Source organism: Trichechus manatus, unplaced genomic scaffold (genome assembly GCF_000243295.1).
Source record: "Trichechus manatus latirostris isolate Lorelei unplaced genomic scaffold, TriManLat1.0 scaffold00282, whole genome shotgun sequence".
Classification (NCBI taxonomy): domain Eukaryota; kingdom Metazoa; phylum Chordata; class Mammalia; order Sirenia; family Trichechidae; genus Trichechus; species Trichechus manatus.
The window spans coordinates 1,613,752-1,636,874 of NW_004444218.1; the positions used below are offsets into that span (position 1 = coordinate 1,613,752).

The following is a 23,123-nucleotide window of genomic DNA, read 5'->3' on the forward strand; positions in this document are numbered from 1 at the left end:
AAAAAAAATAAAAAAATAAAAAAAAAAGACTCTGCACTAGCTGTGCCACTTTATAACCTTCCCTTGCTATGTTGTAGATCATTCTGTGTTAATAAAATAGATGTATATTTTTTAAGATCTGCATCATCTGTTCTGTGGATGTGCCATAACTTATTTAAACAATCCCCTTTTGATGAGTATTTATGTTTACAATGAATACTTCAAAGGACATTGTTGTACATACATATTTGTACATTAATCCAAAAGTCTAAGGATAAATTCCTAGAAACAAAGCTTCTAGGTCAAAGGGTATATGCTTGTAACTGACTCTTAATCATCATTGTGGACAGTTCACACTGGCTGACAGTGCCATTGATAGGTAGACAGTGTCTTATGGTTTTCGTATTCTTTGACTACTGTTGAGGTGGAATGGATTTATCAGTACCTCCTATACATCGTGTTAATTACCTCTTCTTAATCTTTGCATTTTTTTTCCTTTCAGGGTCTTTATCTTATTGGTAAGAACGCTTTATATTTTTGGAATATTAAGTGTCTGATATGTTTCAAATATTTTTCCCAGTCATAACAAATGTTTATTTGTGGTATGTTCCACCCTGTGGAAGTTTTACATTTTTATATGCCTTTGGTATCACATTTTAAAAAGAATTCCACACCCCAAGATGATCAAAAATTCACATGTATTTTCTTCTTTCTTAAATCTACTTATTTTTTTTATGCTTAAAATCTTTGACCTATCTGGAATTTATTTTGATATAAAGAGTAAGATAGAGATCCAGTTCTTTATCCTCACCCCCATCTCCAGATAACTAGATGGGTGTATCAATGTTGCATATTGATTGAAGAAGCCCTGGTGATACAGTGATTAAGTGCTCCCCTGCTAACCAAAAGGTCAGCAGTTCGAACCCACCAGCTGCTCCACCGGAGAAAGATGTGGCAGTCTGCTTCCATAAAGATTACAGCCTTGGAAACCCTCTGGGGCAGTTCTGCTCTGTTCTGTAGGGTAGCTGTGAGTCACAGTACACTCGACGGCAGTGGGTTTGGTTTTTTTATTTAGTTTTGTATTGATTAAAATGTCTATTTTCCACTCACATGAAATACCTACTCTGTCATATTAAATTACATGTGTGGTTGATTCTGTTTCAGGATTCTCAAGTTCTAGTTGGCCCTATCTCTTCCTATACTATAACCACATTTTTTTAGTACCACACTTTTTAAGCAATTTCTAAAAGTCATTTATAACACTATATCTAATTGGGCAAATTCATTTGTCTTTTCCTTACCCCCTCAGATTTTCCTGTGTCATAGTTTTCTGTAAGAGTTGATAGCACCTGGCAAAGGTCAAAGGTTAATAAATGGTGAGGAGTCTAGGCTAGAACTTGAGCTCTGTGTTTGGGATCTTTATCCAGAACTTTCTCCTTCTTTTATGAACTCACAAGTTACTTAAAAGGGTTTGGTGAGACAATGGGGAAAAGATAATTATCTGAAAGATCTATCGACTGGTGTGATTTTCTCGGACCCTTATTAGAGAGTGGTTGGGCAAAGTGTTGGCTTTAAAATTAGTTCTCACTGAGTTGAACTGGAATCAACTTGAGTACATATCTTGGGGAAGCACTGCTCCCACCAATAATGTCTGGATCTGTGGAACTAAAGACTCCTCTTTTCATCGTTTTTAAGTTCTTTTGCCCTATTTGGCTTTTCCTTACTTTGCCAACCTGTTGTTCTCTATCTTCTTACAGATTGGAGCTAAACATGGTGTTATTTACTTATTCACAAAGTATGGCTACATTCATATGTATGACCTGGAGTCTGGCGCGTGCATCTACATGAACCATATTAGTGCTGACACAATCTTTGTAACTGCTCCTCATGAACCTTCCTCTGGAATTATTGGTGTCAACAAAAAGGGACAGGTAAGTCACACTGAAGTTTCATTTCCACCTTTTTCATTCACTGTGGAATTGTGCTTAAACTATCCTCCTTCTCCAGGAATGTGATTAGGTATAGTTAGCTCCCATTATTAAACTTTCACCCATGTCTCCCTTATTCTTTGTATTGTCACATTCCCTTTTCAGATAGCACCGTTTCTACACAGGATTGATTCTAAGAGAACAGTTCCCTTCCTGCATGAAGCTTCTGCCAGTGAAGCAGCAGTTGTATACACACCAGGAACATCCTTATGCCATGCTCACATTGATCGGGGAGGGTTGAAAAGCAGATACTGTGACACCTAAGTTACCTTTCTCAATCAAAGTTAAAAAGATAGTTAAAAGAAGAAAATATGTGCTTAAAATTTTTTTTGAGAAAAAGACATGTTAGTTCCACCCCAACAGGCAATTTTGGTGTCACTGTCCTAGATTCATGTCTGCGGTCACTGTCCATACAACTGTATATTTTTCTCACTTGATATTGTTATAGTCTTTTTAACAGCTAAGTAGAATCCCATGCTATTGCTGTACCATGATGTTCACCTTTGTTACCAGTAGGCATTTGACTTCTGTGCATCCTTTCACTATTAGGGTCAACATCATAGGATACTCAACGTGATCCTCATAACTGTCCCGACAGTCCTGAGTGGAATGTGGCAGTGTGTATCTATGGGATATTTTCTTAGGCTAAACCAGTCTTACTTGTTGCATCCTTACAGGTACTGTCACTTTGTGTCAAGGAAGATAACATTGTGAATTATGCAACCAATGTGATTTAGAATCCGGACCTTGGGCTGCGTTTGGCCATTCATGGTAACCTGGCTGGGGCAGAGGAGTTGTATGCCAGAAAATTCATTACCCTCTTTGCACAAGGAAGCTATGCTGAAGCCTCAGAGTGGCAGCATCTGCACCAAAGGTAATGACACTTGAATTCTGAACACCATCCTGAAGTTTTAAGAACCAACTTTGGGAGTGAAATAAATCATGAAGGCATTTCACTATCGACAGTAGAGTGTGTTAGTGTTCTGTTAGGTTTTTCATAGCTTTAATATTTTGTACCAATGGCAGAATAATAATGGAAACAAAGGAAAACATGCACAATCCTGTTGTACCAACATAAATTCTTGTCTGTGTGCAGAGATATTCTTACCCAACAACTTTGCTTAGGTAGTTTTACATTTTGGTGACTTGGAGTTTTCCACTGTTGCTACATAGCTGTCAGATATGTAACTATTTAATACATTAAGTGGTTGTACCCCATTTTATTTAGCCATATTCCTACTCTGGACTTTTCCACTCTTCAAGGGTGTATAGTATCGCCTACAGAATTTCCTTTGGTTTATTTCATTAGGATGAGCCATCTTGGGACTGGATTTCCTCCTAAGTAGATAAAGACTTTCAAGTTGCTTCTCCTTGAAAGAGTTTTACCTATCTTTCAAATGATGATTTGGAAAAAAAAAAACATTTTGCTCTTTATGTGGGTCGTTGAGTATTTTGAATTAGAGTATAATGATGGTAGAATTTCACTACTACAGGACAAATTTAGAAGCCTAATTCTAACCCCAGTTTGCTAGGGAAGAAATAAGACACTGTGAAATCTCCTGTAGAAGCTACACCAATTATATGATGGTTATTGTTGAAGGTGGGAACAGTTGCCTTGGTAGAGGATTTTTGGTCTTTGACAATTCAATGTAGAATTTCCAGTGGCAGGTTTTGTTGGCAGATTTTTTTCTTACACTGGCAAGTTAAGTGAAGGGATAACCTGTGATTACAACACAATGACCTGCATTTCCATTTATTACTAGGGAATCCTGCGTACCAGTGACACAATACTGAAGTTCCAGAGTATACCTGCCCAGCCCTGTCAGGCTTCTCCTTTGCTCCAGTACTTTGGAATCCTACTTGACCAGGGTGAACTCAATAAACTTGAATCCTTAGAACTTTGCCTCCGCGTTCTTCAGCAGGGGCACAAGCAACTCTTAGAAAAGTGGCTGAAAGAAGATAAAGTACAAACTGTTGTGAACTCATAGCCCCTATCCCCACCCTCCCCTCCTTCTCATTCTGAGCATAATTGGAAACTTGAGGCACAGGCTCACTACTCCTCTGGTCTTAATTTTCCCTTGTCCCTTTGGCTTGCCACAGCTGGAGTGTTCAGAAGAGCTTGGAGATTTGGTCAAAACTGCTGACCCTACACTTTCTCTGAGTGGGTACCTTCAGGCAAATGTGCCAAGCAAAGTTATCCAGTGTTTTGCAGGAACAGGCCAAGTCCAGAAAACTGTGCTCTATGCCGAAAAGGTAATGCATGTTTAACCATTAGCATTTCACAGATAACTAATTTGTGGTTAGATGGTTGCTGATTTTGACATTTATAAAATATCCTTTTATGAACTTAAGGCTGTATTTTATAAAAAGTACTCTGGTGTAACAGAGTGATCAGTGTTGCTGTTAGGATCTGTCACTCATTAATAATAGTCATATTTTAATTTATTCAGTTTTTTATTTTCTGGATCTATTTTTATAGTCTTCTATTTCTTTCCAGTTGAGGCTTTCCTGTAATTTTATTTTGTTCTTCCTTTCCCATCTTCCCCGTTCTCCCTCAGCACACTTCTTGGTATAAATTAGGAGTTTTAGAGAGCTTGTCTTGTCCTCACATGCTCACTGGCAGGCTGTGCTGTGTTTGTTGGTCAGAATTTGCACACTGATCATGGTAACTGTCTGTGATTCAGGCTGCTTATGTATTTAATTGCACCTTCATATACATGGAATTGCTACGTTTAATTGGGTATATTATGTTTGGCGGAGAACTAGTACATAAACGTTAATATTGCTATTCATTTCTTTATAAACACAAGTTCTAAACAAAGGTTGGGGAACTTCTTTTTTCAGTGCTCAAGGTTTTCAGTTTGTATTCCTGGTGGTGATCCCTTGCTTCTAGGTTGGGTATATCCCAGACTGGATCTTTTTGCTGAGGAGTGTGATGAGGATCAGCCCAGAGCAGGGTCTGCAATTTTCTCAAATGATAGTGCAGGATGAAGAGCCATTGGCCAACATTAACTAGGTGAGCACAGGTCATTTGGGGCAACTTTTTCTGACTTTTCATAGCCATCAAGAAGATTCCATTTCTGGAGTGGGTGGAGGGATGGTTATTGCTTATGGAGTTTCGGTTGATGGTGATGGAAAAATCACATTGATTAAGGGTAGAGTAGCACAGCCAATGATTGTAATTGCTGTCAATAAGTTGTACACCTGTAAAAAGTTGAATTGGCAAAAGTTGTTTGATAGATATATTTATAACAGCAAAAAAAAAAAAAAAGATAAGCTGTTGAGGCTGCTTACATACAACAGATACCTCATGAGATTTGGTTCCTTGGTCTGGGGGTTCAGGGTCATGATTTCATGGGACATCCCAGTTAACTGGCCTAATAATTTGTTTAGTGCTTGTGTTTTACCTCCTCATTCGTTGTGTACTGCCCAGTCTTAAAAGCTTGCAAGCAGCCATTCAGAGTACAACAATTGGTCTCTATTTGCCTGGAGCAACAGAGGAAAAAGGAGAGTCAGGAATAGAAGGTGGATATGGACTGCGTGGCTAATTGCCCTCCATAAACAACTGCCTCCTTTGCCATGAGACTAGAGGAACTGGATGGTGCCTGGCTACCATTAGTGAACATTTTGATTAAAGATTCCATAGAAGAATTCTGATCAAAAGGAGGAAAATACAGAACAGAAATTCAAATTCTCATGGACGCTAGCCTTTCTGGAGCCATGGAGGCTGGATGAACCCCTGAAACTATTGCCCTGAGAGAATCTTTAAACCTTGAGCCAAAAATATTTCCTGAAGTCTTCTTAAAACCAAACGGTAGTTTAGCTTAACTAGTAAAGAATGTCTGCCTTGAGCATTGTGCTCTTTTAAGAACTATCTGTATGGAAGCAAACTGATAGCAGCAACTCGAAAGATTAGATAGAAACTTTAGGGAGCAGTGAGTTTATGTTAATGGAGGAAGAAGTACTCAGAAAAGGAGGGTAAGAATGGTTGCACAACTTGAAGAATGTAATCACTGAATTGTGTACTAGAATGTCACTGAATTGTACATGTAGATATTGTTGAATTGGTATATGTTCTTCTGTGTGTGCGTGTGTGTGTGTGTGTCCGTGTGTGCTTGAGGTGAAAGTTGCACACCAAATTAGTTTCTCATTTGCTAGTTTGTACATAAAGCATTCCATGACATTGGTTGCATTCCCCACAATAATTGGTGTATATTCTTCTGTGTATATTCTCAGCAACAAAAACAAAAATAAAATATACTTTTTTAAAAAAAGAAAATTCCTTTCATGTGATTTTCTTTTAACAGTGTCCCGATTCTTTTCCCCTGTTTGTCTACTACTAATCTTGTAGTTAGTTCGGTTTTAACCATCCGATGTACTAGGGGAAGGGGACTCATCTTCTAGTCTTTATTATTTGAATACTCATCCTTTATATTTGTGTTGAGCTATTTTAGAGGATTTGTGTGTCAGCTGTGAGTATTTTTTGTATTTTTTTTTTTATGTAGCGACTGGTAGGGTGTGTGGGTGTCATTTTAGAATGATAGCCTTCAATCCCTCACCCCACCATTACCCCATTCTGACATGGTCACTGAATTCTGCCTGAGGACCTGGTAATGGTGAATGCTGTTGAATCATGCAAGTCTTTCATCTGGTAGGTGTTTTGGTTAACCGGGAGTTAGGTAAACATAAGTCAGTTTTTTTAGTATAACCTCCTTAGTATTTAGATGTAAACGCATGACAAATCACCTTCAGTACACTGTGCACTAGGAACTTGGGTAACACAGAGATACATAGAGAAGCTGGAAGCAGGGCAACAAAGCCAGTATCCTGTTTAGAAATAATAACTGCAGTCATATTGGGTTATAAACATCTAGGAATGTGCAGATATGTTGGAAATCATATTAAGGAATTTAAGCCAAATTTACTTAGATCTAGGAAAGGAGGCTCTGGTTTACATCTGGATTATATTTTATATTTTAAAGAACTTTTGATATAAACTTTCCTATTGTGTATTAAATACAGAAACAGTTACCCAACTAATAAATTCATTACCTATGTTTTCACCTCTTATAAAGGCTTCTTAATTGTTTAAATTAATGTCTGCTTAACTTTAATAATTGGTGTCATTGCATTTTCTTAATTGTGCCTGAATAACATAATGATAGTAAATGGGCTAGGTGCTCAGGCATTGGCTGCCTCTAGAATTTGAGGAAGTAATATATTGTTAAGACTGCTTCAATCACTTCAGAGGATTCTGAGGATTCAGAAGTTACCCTACCCCAATATAATGTCCTGGTGGTGAGTATGACAGAGGTGATGTGATTTCATGAAGTTCATGAAATAATTATTGACCATGAATTACATGGATTTTAATGACATAAGAAAATGCAAAGGAAGGAACTAATTATGAATTTCTGAATGAGGTTCAGTTTTAGGAACCATTTCAATAGGAAAATAAAGCACTGTTTCTTTTGGGTGAAAATGTGCCTTGCTGTCTGTTTCAGATTGTAGACGTTTTCATGGAAAACAGTTTAATTTAGCAGTGTACGTCCTTCTTGTTGGTTGCCTTGAATAATAATCACCCACCTGAGGGTCACCTCCAGACTCAACTGTTAGAGATGAGCCTGCTTCATGCACCCCAGGCAAGTGAGATTTCCCAGCTGAAACTAGCAGGCAGAGCACCTGGTTCACCTGCACGTTTGGGATTGGCTGACTACACACAGCAGCTCTGGGCTGGGGGTGGTCACCCAGATGTCTGTCTTTGCACTCCTTGGTGGGTGCTCTCATTGCTTTCCTGCAAGTCACCTTGCAAAATTTTCACAGTAACAGTTATAATCAGGGCATCATCTTTTGACCTGAAAGTTGGGTGAGGGAGATCAAATCACATATTTTTGGTTAGATTTGGGCGTATACGCAGGAAGGAGGTCTGGAGAAATTTACATCACACTGTTAACTGTGGTTGTCTGAGTGGGTAGGATTGTAGAAGTTCACTTTATTCTTTACTTATCTGTCTTCCAGGTTTTTTTCTTTAATAATCAAGCATTATTTTTATAATTAGGAAACAGCCTGTTAATTACATTGTCCTGTTACCTCAGTTTATTCAACTTGACAAGGTAACTGCTGATGTGTGTGTCATAGCCCACTTCTAGGAAGTAAAAGTGCTGCTAATTGGCTCATGGTTTGGTGGTTAAATATAACAGTTTTTAAATGAGTTTTGAAACAGAAACCAAACACCACTTAGAAGTTCAGCAGACAGACCTTAAAGAGAGCCCAAACCCCCAAAGGGAGGCAGCCTCAGTGGGCAAGCAGCTCAGCAAGGTGCTACTAGTGCTGGTCACGATGCCCTGATTTGCTGGGGGTGGTCTTCTCTGGATGGAGGAGACTGAGCAATGTCTTGTAAGTTCTCTAAAATACACTGCTGAGATAATAAGGTGGAAATGTTTAAAAACAAGAGGATAGTAAGGATAGATCTAAAGGAAACAAAGGGCAGGCAAGGAATGAGTAAGGACCAGATGTTACAAAATTCTGCTCTCGGATGTGGTTGGGTCATTTACTCTGTAGGAAACCCAAAGTATGCATCATCTAGGGGTAGTGTGACGTTCAGCTGAAGGTGGGATTTCCATGTATTTGGCCAGCACTGTGTTTGGTTGGTGTTCATATCCTTGAAGAAATGGGAATGAGTATGCTGGGTGGCAAGTGAAGGCCCACAGGAGTGCATCTCATCAAGACTAGTTACTGGTTAGATAATGAGGGTAAGGTCCCTTAGCAGGGTCACAAAGTTCCTGTGTTGACACAGCAGTCTTAGCCCAGAGATGATATATTTAAAGATAATTTTAAGTCTCATCAAATTTTTTCCAGGATTGTTTGTTATTTTTTAAATGCAACCCCCAACTCCTATTTTCTACCTTTTACCACGTAGAGATGTCTAGAAAACAGAAGTATGATTCATTTTTTTCAAATCTGATTTTGACTGTTACTAAACTGAGAATTGATCTCATTAAAGGAGGGCTACTGAATTATTGTTAGAGTTGAGCCCTCACATTGATCTTGCCATAGAAAAGTCTGTAAAAAACATGACTGCTAAAAAACAGCAGCAATGAACTGGACTAATGCCAGTAGTAGTGCTTTCTGGCAGAGCCTCAGCCTTTTTTCATGCCCAAGTCTACAGCCATGCGTGCCGGGTCTGACTGCAATGTGGGAGGACAGAACCTTATGGGAGGGCCTCAGGTGACTTGGAAGGATGGCCAGGGTCTGCTTGGGACCCGAAAGCACCTGCTGTTGATATGGAAACGTGAGTGTGGGTGGGGCACAGACATGGTGAAGCACCTTTAGGTATTGGCATAGCTTCTCCCTGAGCCCTGGTTCTAGAGCTGTACTGGGGAGGCACAGTGAACAGCTGCCCTTCAAACGTGACTGCTGCAGTGAAGGCTTTCTTACTAAGTTCACTGTTTGATAGGTTGCAGATGCCATCCTTGGAAATCATACGTTCACTCATTATGATCAGGCCCACATTGCCGAGCTCTGCGAAAAGGCTGGCCTCCTACAGAGAGCACTATAGCACTATACCGATCTCTGTGACATCAAGAGGGTTGTGGTCCACACTCACCTCACCTGAGGTAAGGGAACTACTGAGCCATCTCCATCACGGCTGGTGTTTACCAGTCACTGTTACTGCATCCCCCCAGATTTCCCACCCAATTTCCAGCTGTTGGTGACTTATGGAGCCATGGTGTGTGTTTTCCCTAGGTGTGGACCTTGGCACTGCTCTCACGTGCCATACTTTACTGTCAAAAGCAGTTATAATGCAGCACGTGCACAAACTTTACTCGCTCAGCAATTAATCTGGGCCCTGTGTATCCTCTTTTTCTTTCCGTTGTCCACCTTTGACTTAGTTTAGTAGAAGGGATACAGATAACCTTTTAATATTGATAGCTCTAGCAGGGTTGTCTGAAAACATCAGAAAAAGCTAAAATAGCTATGTGTTCCAGTTTACAGAGTAGGTTTTATTGTTAACCAGGGAACATTCCAGTATCTGTGGCAGTTTAGGTCAATGTCTTATCCCAGTTTTACTCCCAGCTTCCACTTTTTACCATGATGGATAGTTGCTTTTCAGTCCTTTGAAGTGAAAATTCTTTATATATTTGACACTCCAGAGAAAAAAATTTTTACCAGGTTAGCAATATTTAAGATTGTACAATGATCTCACTTATATGAAGTAAGCAAATACATAGATAGAAACCAAGGATTAGTAATGGTTACCAGGGGTAGGAGGGAAGGGCAAATTTTTGTTTGGGGGGCATTGAGTTTATGGTAATGGTGGTAGAATATTTTGGAAAAGAATACCAATAATGGTGTCATAACATGAAAAGTGTAATCAATGTCATTGAATTGTAAATGTGGCAGTTGTTTTGGCGGATGTTATGGTGTCTGTATTTTCACCACAAGTTAAAAAAAGGGAGGAAAAACAGATCGTACATAGTCGTTGACAAACTTACTTGCTTCACAGTGTCTTGTAGATTACTTTGGCTCCTTGTCAGTGGAGGATTCTGTTGAGTGTCTGCGTGCTATGCTGTCTGTGAATGTCAGACAGAACCTTCAGCTGTGTGTGCAGGTGGCATCCAAGTACTACGAGCAGCTGGGCACACAGTGTTTGGTGGAGCTCTTTGAGTCCTTCAAGAGTTATGAAGGTAAGCATGCAGCCTCTGGCTGACCCTGCCACAGGACTGTTACCTCCTTTCTTAGGGTTTTTGTGTACTTGCCTAACTTAAAACTGGGTCCTCCTGCAAAGCCAGGCAGGATGCAACACTCATTGCCTTAGATATCTGGTCAATGGCAAAACAGTGCTGCTATCCTGGTGTATGTTACTCAGCTTAAGTACCCTTTCTGGCATTTGAAAGGAAGAAATCAGACTGGTTGGTATTGGGGTGGGGAGACTTAAAATCCACCTACGGTCACCTGATCTTCGCCAAGGGCCCAAAGTCCATCAAATGGGGAAAAGACAGTCTTTTTAACAAATGATGCTGGCAAAACTGGATGTCCATCTGTAAAAAAAAAAACGAAGCAGGACCCATATCTCACACCATACACAAAAACTAATTCAAAATGGATCAAAAACCTAAATAAAAAACCAAAAACTATAAAGATCATACAACAAAAAATAGGATCAACACCAGAGGCCGTAATACATGGCATAAACACAATACAAACCATAACTAACAATACACAAACACCGTAAGATAATCTAGATAAATGGGATCTTCTAAAAATTAAACACTTATGCTCATCAAAAGAATTCACCAAAAGAGTAAAAAGAGAGCCTATAGACTGGGAAAAAAATTTTTGGCTATGGCATCTGACAAAGATCTAATCTCTAAAGTCTATAAGAAAATCCAACACCTCTACAACAAAAAGACAAATAAACCAGTTAAAAAATGGGTTAAGAATATGAACAGACACTTCACCAAAGAAGACATTCAGGTGGCTAACAGACACATGAGGAAATGCTCACGATCACTAGCCATTAGAGAAATGCAAATCAAAACTATAATGAGATACCATCTTAACCCAACATAACTAGAACCGATCAAAAAAACAGAAAGTAACAAATGTTGGAGAGGCTGTGGGGAGATTGGAACTCTCATGTACTGCTGGTGAGAGTGTAAAATGGTACAAACCATTTTGGAAAACGATATGGCACTTCCTTAAAAGGCTAGAAATAGAAATACCACACAATCCAGCAGTCTCACTCCTAGGAATATGTCCTAGAGAAATAAGAGCTGTCACACGAATAGACATATGCGCACCCATGTTCATTGCAGCATTATTTACAATAGCAAACAGATGGAAACAGCCTAAGTGCAGATGAATGGATAAACTATGGTACATACATGCAGTGGAATGCTACACACCAGTAAAGAACAATGATGAATCTGCAAAACATCTCACAACATGGAGGAATCTGGAGGACTTTATGCTAAATGAAATAAATCAATCACAAAAGGACAAATACTGTATGAGACCACTATTATAAGAACTCATGAGAAGGTTACACACAGAAACAATCTTTAATGGTTACTAGGGAGGGGAGTGGTGGGAAGGGAAAAACACTAACTATATGTAAGTGGTAACTTTGGTGAAGGGTAAGACAGTACACAGTACTGGGGAAGTCAGCACAGCTTGACCAAGGCAATGTCATGGAAGCTTCATAGACACATCCAAACTCCTTGAGGGACTGAATTACTGGGCTGAGGGGGACATCTAGCTCAATTGGCATGACACAGTTTATAAAGAAAATGTTCTTCATCCTACTTTGGTCAGTAGCATCTGGGGTCTTAAAAGCTTGTGCGTGGCCATCTAAGATATTCCACTGGTCCCCGCCCCCCACCATCTGGAGCTTGGGAGGATGAAGAAAACCAAAGACATAAGGGAAAGATTAGTCCAGAGGACTAATGGACCACAACCACCACAGCCTCCACCAGACTGAGTCTAGCACAACTAGCTGGTGCCGGGCTACCACCATCAGCTGCTCTGACAGGGATCACAATAGAGGGTCCCAGACAGAGCTGGAGAAAAATGTAGAACAAAATTGTAACTCACAAAAAAAGACCAGACTTACTGGCCTGACAGAGACTGGAGAAACCCTGAGAGTATGGCCCCCAGACACACTTTTACCTTAGTAATGAAGTCACTCCTGAGGTTCACCCTTCAGCCGAAGATTAGACAGGCCCATAAACGAGAATAAATGTGCACACCAGCCCAGGGGCAGGGACCAGAAGGCAGGAGGAGACAGGAAAGCTGGTAATGGGGAACCCAAGATCGAGAAGGGGAGAGTGTTGACATGTCGTGGGGTTGGCAACCAATGTCACAAAACAGTATGTGTACTGATTGTTTAATGAGAAACTAATTTACTCTGTAAACCTTCATCTAAAGCCCAATAAAAAAATCATATAGATTGTAAGTTTTGAGTGAGCTATGGTTACTTGGAGAGTGGACAAGCTTGCTATGGGCTGATTGTCAGGGAAGGTGAGCAGTAGCTGTGGGAAAGGCAGGTAGAGATTATGAGGCCCCAACACAGAACAGTCTCTCTTCATGGGCCTTTTCTACTTCCTGGGCTCCATTGTGAACTTTAGCCAAGATGCAGACGTGCACTTCAAGTAGATTCAGGCTGCCTGTTAGACAGGTCAGATCAAGGAGGTGGAAAGAATATGCCGAGAGAGTAACTGCTACAGTCCAGAACCTGTGAAGAACTTCCTGGAGTGTGGCCAGGCACTGCCTCCTTTCTTGAGCTGCTCCCATGATATCAGAATGGGAAAACTATTGGCCAAACTGCACAAAAGCTGAAAAGCTGGACTTGCCTCACAAATGTTCCCTTTGTCCCCAGTGGCAGATCTCTACTCTGTGGTGTAAAGTTCTTAGAGGAATCCACTCCTTTGTTGTAAGACCCCTTTGCAGAAAGAAGCTTGAGGTTGTGCCCTTGCTGATCTGACACGTGAATTGAGGGAGTTTCCTGCTGCATTGTATTTGAGCAGCATCCGAACTGTGCCCCTTTTAGTTAGGTGAGGCTAGGGTGTAGTCACAAATGGACCTCTCAGTGCTAGTAACTTAAAGAACAAGAAGTGTACGTCTTTCTAGTATGACAACCTTGGCTGAATGTGGAGGTCAGTGGGTTGACCTTTGTTCTGACAGTCTTCAAGGACCAGGCTGATGGCTGCTTTGCCATCTTCAACATATCACCTAAATATTATCTTTGCAGTCACCTGGAAGAAGGCAAGAGTACAGAGAAGCAGGCTTGTGTGTTTTTTATGGGTGAGGTCTGGAAGTGGCGAACAACACCTCAATTCAGATGCCACTGAAATTTAGGTCACACCTAAAACTGCAGTGGAGTCTGGAAAATGCATGGGCCCAAACAAGGGGAAAAATGATTGTGGTGGACTGCTGGCTGTCCTGCCAAAGTGCATTCTGTACGGAGGGTAGCCCACCTGTACCAACAGGCTGATGTGTCCACGAAGTGTGGCTGCTTGTCTGAAAAGCCAGCCCTTCCCAGCAGACACACTGCTCTTGAGAGTGGCCCACTTTCTCTGCTACCTGGTCTGGGTCAGATTAGAGGACAATGAGCTGTTTGTCTTAATCCAAGTTTGTCTTGGACAAATTTGGAATGTATTGCCAAATTTAGCTGAGTTCTTTTTTTTCTTTAGCCAAATACTATATTCCTTAAAGTGACAGCATATCTACAACAAGCTCTCATTCAGGGTCACTGTTGGATCATTCTGTTTTAGAAGCAGTCAAGTCCTTGTGCTGGTTCATGACCCCTGGAGTCTAGTTCTATGGGGTCATCACTGCCTAACTTATTCTATGCTTTCCAATATTTAGGAGCCCAAACTCACAGACCAGCTTCCTCTTACCATTGTATGTGATCGGTTTGACTTTGTCCACGACCTCATCCTTTACTTACACTGCAACAACCTGCAGAAGTACACTGAGATCTATGTTCAGAAGGTACTGCTGGGACAGTCGTTTGCCAGCTTCACAGGTTGTGGTGCTTGGCTACCTTCATGCCTCGGTTGGCAGTAATGTTCTATACTTGAGAGGCTGCCCCTGACCTTGAACAACATTTCAGAGACTGTCAGTTTGAAGGGAGCCCTTTGAGGTCATAGTCCACACTGCCCAAATCCTGGGGGACTGGTAGTGATGACCTGTGTCTGCAGCACTGAAGTCGCCACCTTGACTATTCTAGGTCAACCCTAGCCTGATACCAGCTGTGGTTGGAGGGCTGCTGGATGTGGATTGTTCTGAGAAAGTAATTAAAAATCTGATTATGGTGGTTAGAGGACAGTTTTCTACTGATGAGCTAGTGGCCGAAGTAGAAAAAGAAACAGGTAAGGTATCTTAACTTGATATTTTCCCTTGCCCCTGGATTCTAGTGTCCATTGTTAGTTAAGTCTCTGCCTGATTCTCCACAATGCCTTAGTGGTTGGCTGCCCAGCCCAAGGACTGTCTTGGCTGGTCTTTCTTGTGCCAGATCTTGATCTAGTATTAAGTTATTTGCTATTGGCATTGAATCTTAACAATTGAAAACAATTTAAATCAAGTTGGAAATCAGTTCTGTCTTTGTCTCTAGAGCAGCCTGAAGTTAATGGAATGAGAGGTGGGGTTTTTTGTTTTGTTTTTCTAAGAAGCAACCTTGAGAGCCCAGGGATTGCCCTGGATATTTCTGATGTTAGCACTGGGACTTTTACAGTGCTCTTCCTTCTTTCAAAAGCTAAAATTGTTACTGCCATGGTTGGAGTCCCAGATTCACGAAGGCTGTGAAGAGCCTGCCGCTCACAATGCCCTGGCTAAAATCTACATCAACGGCAACAACAGCCCGGAGCACTTCTTGAGAGAGAATGCCTTCTACAACAGCAGCGTGGTGGGCGGGTACTATGAGAAGTGGGACCCACATCTGGCCTATGTTGCCTACGAGCGGGGACAGTGTAACCATGAGCTTATCCAGGGCAGGAGATACACCTTGGCTGTCGGGTGTTGCTCTGACCTCTTGTGCAGTGTTTCAGATGTGTGGTCTGTAGAGGCTGCTCAGGGCTCTGTCTGAGCCTGACACTGGTGGGTCATGAGGTCCCTTTCTATACACTAGATTTCCTTATAATGTTGACACTTTGTTTCCAACCTGCTCAGGCCCTGTTTGCATATACTGCTGTCTACACACATGGTATTGCATGAATCTGACCTGACACTCCTCTGTGTACAATCCTCAGTGTTACCTGGTGTCTTGAGGATAACAGTGAACTCCTTAGAATGACCTGTGCACTCTTTGGTGAACCTCTACCCTCTACCCCCTGCCAATATGTCCAGCCTCCCGTCTTGACATACCACACTGAATGGCCTGCAGTTCTCTGGATACCTCTTGTTGTCTGTGCCTTTGCGCATCCTGCTCCTCTCTTCTTGGAGTTGTCCTTTGTAGGTGTACACCACCAGCTCTTCCCAGCCAGTGTAACCCTTGCTGGTCCCTCCTTGAAATATTCACCCAGATCTCCTGCTTACCTCTGCCCTGGCTTGGATCCATGTGTATTTAATTACTCTTTTAGGTTGAACCGTATGAACTGTTAATACTTAACCATTTGGACCAAAAAACCAGAAATCTCATGTGGTTGAACCTAATGTTTGTTAGACTGTAAGCTCCTTGTAGGTCTGTTTGTTCCCAGCCTTTCAGAGCATCTGACAGTGTGGTATAAACAGAGTAATTGGGTAGGAATGTGTGTGCAAAACGTGGAGAGTTGAACATGAGAGCACTTTACTGATTTCTCACTCCACTCGTTTTTGGAGAGTGACCACAGAAGTAACAAGGCTGAATGGACATGGTCTCTCACCTGGCAGTTCTAGGGGAACTGATTTTTTTAAAACTGGGACTTTAGTTAGTTCATTGTTTGTTAACAGTAAGCCACCTTTGACTTAATTTGCCTCCTTTTTATTAAATCACAGTTAAATGGCCTCTTCAGCATCTTAGCACCGGTCTATACTTCAAGGCGACGCTTCCCTTTTAGCTAAGGCAGAGTTTAGATAGAAAAGAAATACTCCTTTAAGACCCAGTTTGTCAGAAAGAGAGCTGCAATGTGATTTCAGATGCAGGGCACACACGTGACTAGTGCCACATCAGCTTGCCTCTAGCCTCCTGCTGTATAGACTTAAATGGCTTGCATTTACAGCTTGAGAGATTTTTCCCCTAAGGCCTGAGGAGTTACCTTCACCCTAGTTTTCTACCCCAGAGGTTTTGTTACATTTCCTGGGTAAGCTGTAAACACTTGGTTTGATACTTTTTGTCTTGAGAGGGTCAAGAGGGGCCTCTCTTCAGGGGGCCAAGAGGAAGCCCACATAGCTGAGAGGGGGCATGCATGGCAGAAAGACCTGTTTTCTTGCACTGCCAAGAGGAGCTGAGAGAGCTGTGCTGCACTTAAGAAGGGAGACTTTGCCTACATGTTTCCTGATCCTGAGTTGTAGCCTGTTGATCATTATCCCAAGTTGTACCCTGCTCGCTGCACCATAACGACAGAACAACACATTCTGCTTGACTGTGGTAACTGTAGGACAGCACTCCAAATCTGCATGGTGCTGATTTCCAAGTAGCCAGAAGACCGTTAGAAAAACCATACCAATAACTAATATGAATTGCTCCATGAAAATCGTGTCCTTCTGATCAGAGTGTGAACACACGTTAGCACTTGCAAAGTAGCTTTTATTACTTAGAAGAATCAGCACACAACAGGAAAAATCCCATCACGAGCGGTTGGTCCTTTGGAAAAGGTCTCACGTAGTATCAATCAAAGCATATTTTAAAGATTATACACCTTGAAATGTTGCAGTGTATTTGCTGCTTTATATACCATTGCTAAGCTATTCTGATAACACTTTAGAGCTGGATTGTCCGGTGTGGGAGCCATTAGCTACATGTGAATATTTAAATTAATCAAAATTAAATAAAATTTAAAATTTAGTTTTTCAGTCTCATACCACATTTCAAGTGCTCAGTACAGCACACATAGAGAACTGCATGTGAAGGGGAATTTTTAGTCAACAATCCTATACTGCTCACAGCGCCAATTGTGCAGACTAGTCCAGGGAGACAAAGATCACCCATCTCTGATGCCAAATTGTGTGGTAGATAACACATCCCATTCTACACACGTTGTTTGAAAATCTTCTCTTCCCTTCCCTCGCCAGTTCAGACCCCAGCTGTCCGTGCAGCCCTTCTGTCTCATCCTTGACCACTTGGGGCTCATCTATCTCATCCCCAGCCACCTGGGGCTCAGTCATCTTATCCCTTCCCACCCAGGGCTAGGTCAGTGGGTACTAGCCACGAGCACAGGGGTCTACACAACTCCCTGCACTTCATACCAGCCAGCCCCACTACTTCCTTTAGTTCTGATAATTCACTTGAATGACTCACAGAGCTCACCAAAATACCATACCTGTGATAGCAACTTTAATATGACAGAAGGATATAAAGGAAGATATGCATAGGACGAGATCCAGGAGGGGTCCCAGCACGGAACCTCAGCATCTCAAGGGGACACTCCCTTTCAAAAACAGATGTTCACTTTCACCAAGCAGGAATCTCTTCAGCCAGGAAATACACCATGACATTTCTCGGCTGGCACTGCTTCTCAATCTGGACCTCTGATAGCTCTCTGTTAGCACCACTCTAAGTAAGACCTTGGACAGCTCTCGGCCATTTCCATCTCGGGCAGGCGCCACTGCTGCCTCTGCCTGTGGGCTAGGAACTGCTAATCACTTCCCACAGGCCAGGCACTGCCTTACGCTCTCTCTCCCCAGCACCACTGTCAACTGGCCCACCCCTTAACTGCTACAGCTCTGCCTACATATAGCTCTGCTCACCTCTGCTCCTGCAAAGCTCTGCACATGGCTGCTTCGGTACAGCTCTGGTTTTCCCAGCACAGCTCTTAATCAGGTCTAGCAGGGCTTCCAGTGCAAGGCTTTCGTGTCCGACACCATCCCTCACAGCTCTCTTCAACCTGGAAGCCCTATCTGAGTCTCCCTTTTCCAGGGTTTTTGTAAGCCAGTCCTTGTACAAGGCAGGCCTCCTTGTCAGTTAACCCGGGGGGGGGGGTGTCTTGTCAGTTACCCTGGGGAGATCCTTGTCAGTTACCAGATGGGGCTTTCTAGCCAAACTAAAGTAACAGACCCTCAGGGAAAATCAACTTGGGAAATCTTCTAAGGTCAGTTTCTAAAAACCAAGGGCAAAAGTGACAAACCCTCAGGGGTCTTAAGGAACCAAGACCAAAAGGCCAGATTGCTTTTTGCAAGGTGATTCTATACCTCACAAGAACATTTCCATCATTGCACAAAGCTCTACTGGTCGGTGCTGCTTTAGAGCAACAGTTAGGTTGATGTGGTGGGGAGATATGGTACGTGAGCATGTCACAGGGTTCTGCCTCTTCTCCAAACGTACTGGGACAAAAGGAACCGAGGGCATGTCCTCCCAAACAGCTCCCATTTGGTTTGCTGGTTGTGTTAAACACATACACACACACGTGTTCATTTCAGGTTTGCAATGAGAATTCTCTGTTCAAAAGTGAGGCCCGCTACCTAGTGCACAGCAAGGATCTGGAGCTCTGGGCTCATGTCCTTGAGGAGGCCAACATGCAGGAGACAGCTCATTGACCAGGTGAGGCACAGAAACACAGGGTCTGCATGTGCTTGCCTTCTGCCCTCTCATTGCTGTGCAGTTCAGTTGATTGGTTTAATTGTTACATCTAAAACATATTAAGTGTATGACTTAACAGATCTTTTCTATCTTATGTTCTCTTCTCCCCTCTAAAAGTAGCTTACCTAAGAATGGTTTGGATTCCTAAAGGTGAGCTGGTTGTTAGTTAAGGGCATAGAGTTGGCCCTTATCGTCTATTTTAGCCCCAATAAAAGAATATCTGATGGCATGCCTGCATGCTCGGTCCTTAATTTTTTTCCAGGTTAGCCCTGTATTGATTTAAATGACTCCCAAGGTTGTCTTAGCAGCCTTTCCTTTGTCCAGGAACTCCTGGTTCCCCTGTAACTCTCCAGTCTCTGCTCAAGTGCCTCCTTAGAGCTGGAACTTAGTGCTGGGGTCAGGGGGTCCTTACTAGGTTTGGCCTGGCCAAGTGGGAGGCTACCTCACAACCCGCTGGGCTCTCTGAAGCTCTGTGGAAGAGGCCTGCATCCTGTCACATCCTCTGAGACGTGAGCACATATTTCCTTCGTTGTCCTCAGCACTGTCCCCTACACTGTTGGGCACACTGTTTAGAGGTAGGGTGAGACTAGTGTGGGAATTTTACCCTTGAACGAGACCCTAGTCCTGAGCATGTGATCGCTTAAAGCATCCACCTCTTTTGTACGTATTGCCAACCTGTGGGCCAGTTTTTTAACCTGGAGGGCTGGATTTTACGTTTATCCCTACTGAATTTCACCTTCTTGTTTTCTGTCCAGTGTTCCTTCATGCCCATGTTGTTATTTTTTCAGCACAGTTTGAATTTTGGGATACTTTTAGATTTACAGACACTCATGTTATTTTGAATCTCTTATTATTATCAACTTCAGACTTACCCATCTCTAAGATTTGTCCCCTGCAGATTTAATACACTTCATCCAAATCTGACAAAAACATTGAATAACAAAGGACCAAGGACAGAATCCTTTTAACATTCCATTAGGAATCTACCTCCAAGTCTGCAGACATCAGATGTTTCTCAAGGTATAGTCTGACCACCCAGTACAACGTGCAGGTCCCATCATGTTGGCGCTGGGAAGAGGAGCTTTAACACTGCACTGAACTAAAGCCAGAAACTCAGGAGCCTGTGGGTGCCACTTGGTTTTCCTATTCCTGTGTGGAGCTGCTTGTCCTGTAATTATGTCTGCTGGAATAGAATATTCATATAGCCACCTCCTGGTGGGACATTAAACTGCAGTGCCCATCTAATTGGGATTGCATAATGACAGTGGCAGACTGGTTTTGTGTCTGGAATAAAAGCTTATTATGGAAAGTTTACTTAGAGGAAGCAATTTCCTAAGGTAGCCTTAGGTTGGACGGCCTGTTGACTCAAACTGATGGAATTTTATTTTTATCCTTGAAGCAACCTGTGTGTATTTAAACTGCTGTAAGGTTTTCAAGAATAACAACAGTTAGATGTTGTTACTGGAATGCCGGTAAATGCATTCCTACTTTGGATGGACTTGGTGTGCTGTGTCAAAGTACCTCTTTTCCCTCAAGTACACCCTTCTTGGTTGCTTACTTGCTGTGATAGCCCCTTTTCTCTAACTCCTCTGTGTGCTAGTTGTGATTGTTAGAAACTCCTCCGAGGTAGACTTCTGTATGTTAGGGTACCATGGAGTACACAGTGGCCACGTGACAGGTGAAGTGGGCTGAGGTCTATATCACTTACATAAGACCTCCCCAGAGCTGTCTGTTCTTTCTCCTTAGCACATTGTTGTTGCCTACCTCTGATAAGCACCAGAAACTTGGTGAAAATAATAGATCCCTGAGGTCACTGCAGGCCCCTAGTATGCTGGTATTCTAGCATGCTGCTATTTAGGAAGTGTACTCTTTGGAAGAATGTCTTCCTGCTCAATGTGTAAGTTTTCTTTTAGGTGAGAACCAGTAATTGGATGAGGAGAAGGGTGGCTAATCTTTGTCATCTCTCCTTCAGAGTGTGGGTCTCCATCAGCTTCAGCTGTGAGGACACATGGCTCTCCTGAGCTTTGATTGCACTGTATCACATCCACTGGACATGGACTGTGCCACAGCAGCAGTAGTGCGCTAGGCTGGCAAAAGACTGCTGATGGGCATCGCAGTGTCTTATATAGAAAAATGAAGGCCATATTAGACATGATGAGTGGCTCTAGGGAAAAAAAAAAGTGAGAGTAAGCATGCATTTCAAATACCTATTTAGTGCACTGTGTTACTGTCTTTGAAATAAATTTAATGTAATCATTGGGGCGGACATAAGAGTTGTAGCCCTTTTGATGTGAGAAAAAAGCTAATTGTCAAGATAGAGCAAACAAAAATCCCTGAAACTGACTCTTGGATGCCCTTCTCTTTCTACCTGGAGGAATCTCCCATTCTCTCTGTGTGTTTTCCAGACTGTCTTGGAGGAGTCCTTCCCTTCTGTTTAGCTTCAAAGATACAGTCTTGAATTTAAACTTTATCTAATCAAATTCTTTCAAATGATTTTAAAAATCAGGTGGTACAAACAGCATTGTCAGAAACACAGGATCCAGAAGAAATCTCAGTCACTGTCAAGGCCTTTATAACAGCCGACCTGCCTAATGAGCTGATTGAGCTGCTGGAGAAGATTGTGCTGGATAACTTTGTCTTCAGCGAACACAGGTGAGACTCAGTCAGATGCAAACACCCTGCTTGACGTTCATATTCCAGTATGATCGTGTCTCACCTCACCCATCCAGCCTCACCATAAGCTGATTCCCAAACACATAGCCAGTCCACTCACTATCTCCTGTATCCTCAGTCCTACCCTTCCCTTCTCTTATTTAAATCCTACCCATCTCACACATCAAAAAAAAAAAAAAAAAAAAATTATTGCCATTGAGTCGATTCTGATTCATAGCGACCCTATATAGTCCAGCCTAAATTCTGTTTTTTCCAGGAAGCCTTTTTTCCTCCTACTGTTCTAGTCCACACAATTCTTTTTTAAACTTTTTTAAACTTTAAACTGCTTTAAAGTTCAGAACAAATTGCTCAAAGAAGGGGAGCTGAATTCTCATCAGGGCCTAGTGTGTCCCAACTATGTGAAATACTTGAAATAATGACAAACAAAGCTTGGAAACATGTGGCAGGAGAGCCACATCTGGACGTGTATCAGGGAAGATTTAGTAGAGAAGATGGCATGTAGAAACATGAGTAGGAGCTAAGGTAGCGAAGAACATTCTGGGCAGAAGCATCATGAACACATAGCTCGGACGTAAGAGGATAATTTGAATACGTCAGTGTGGTTTCATCCACTATTTATTGCCACTTTAAAATTCATTATCAGATTGTATGTGTCAAAAAGATTACGGTGTATTCACATCATAAATCCTGCTATAAAGATTTTATTGTAAGGTTTATTTTGTAGGCCAGAAAGGCTTTCAAGGGCTGTGGTATTGTGGAAAGCAGTATGACTGTAATTTTTATTTTTCAACTTAGAAATATTATATGGTAAGTCATGGATTGTGAAATAATGTTTTAATGGTCTCATAAACCCTGACTGAATGACATCAGAGTTAAGATACCTAAGGTGGCTAGGATATTCTGTCTTACCATCTAACCATCCTCCTTTAATAGGTTGTGTGTACTTCCAGACACTTAAATGTGATTCTGACTGTGTACTGCCTCCTTGGACATTGTTGTTTGTCAAACATGCAGGGGGACCTTCTTTGAGTTCTTGCTTTTCTTTCTGTGACTGATTGCTTCACCAGACATAGTTTTATGTGCAGATAAAAATAGGCTGGGTTGGTTGTATGGCAGACTAGATGCTTGGACAGATCCTATGATTGGAAAAATTGAACATGTAGGATGAAATATACAAACTACCTTTTGAATTGCATCAGTGAGCTAGCAAGTAAATAAAGTCTGAGATGAAAAACTAAGGGAGAGCAGGAACCTAGAGAAGTAAGAGA

At 41.9% G+C, this 23,123-nt stretch overlaps 1 protein-coding gene across 1 annotated transcript in view; it reads left to right on the forward strand.

Annotated features, from left to right (window-relative positions):
* CLTCL1 (clathrin heavy chain like 1) overlaps nucleotides 1-23,123 on the forward strand; it is a 239,482-nt gene that overhangs the window by 162,873 nt on the left and 53,486 nt on the right. Inside the window, 16 exon segments of the mRNA XM_012559608.1 lie at nucleotides 1,737-1,910; nucleotides 2,645-2,813; nucleotides 2,816-2,841; nucleotides 3,731-3,931; nucleotides 4,068-4,220; nucleotides 4,861-4,983; nucleotides 7,472-7,609; nucleotides 9,424-9,571; nucleotides 10,457-10,654; nucleotides 13,042-13,232; nucleotides 14,337-14,462; nucleotides 14,701-14,847; nucleotides 15,226-15,480; nucleotides 19,023-19,117; nucleotides 19,119-19,143; nucleotides 21,689-21,834. Coding sequence (XP_012415062.1) covers nucleotides 1,737-1,910; nucleotides 2,645-2,813; nucleotides 2,816-2,841; nucleotides 3,731-3,931; nucleotides 4,068-4,220; nucleotides 4,861-4,983; nucleotides 7,472-7,609; nucleotides 9,424-9,571; nucleotides 10,457-10,654; nucleotides 13,042-13,232; nucleotides 14,337-14,462; nucleotides 14,701-14,847; nucleotides 15,226-15,480; nucleotides 19,023-19,117; nucleotides 19,119-19,143; nucleotides 21,689-21,834 — 2,315 coding nt within the window.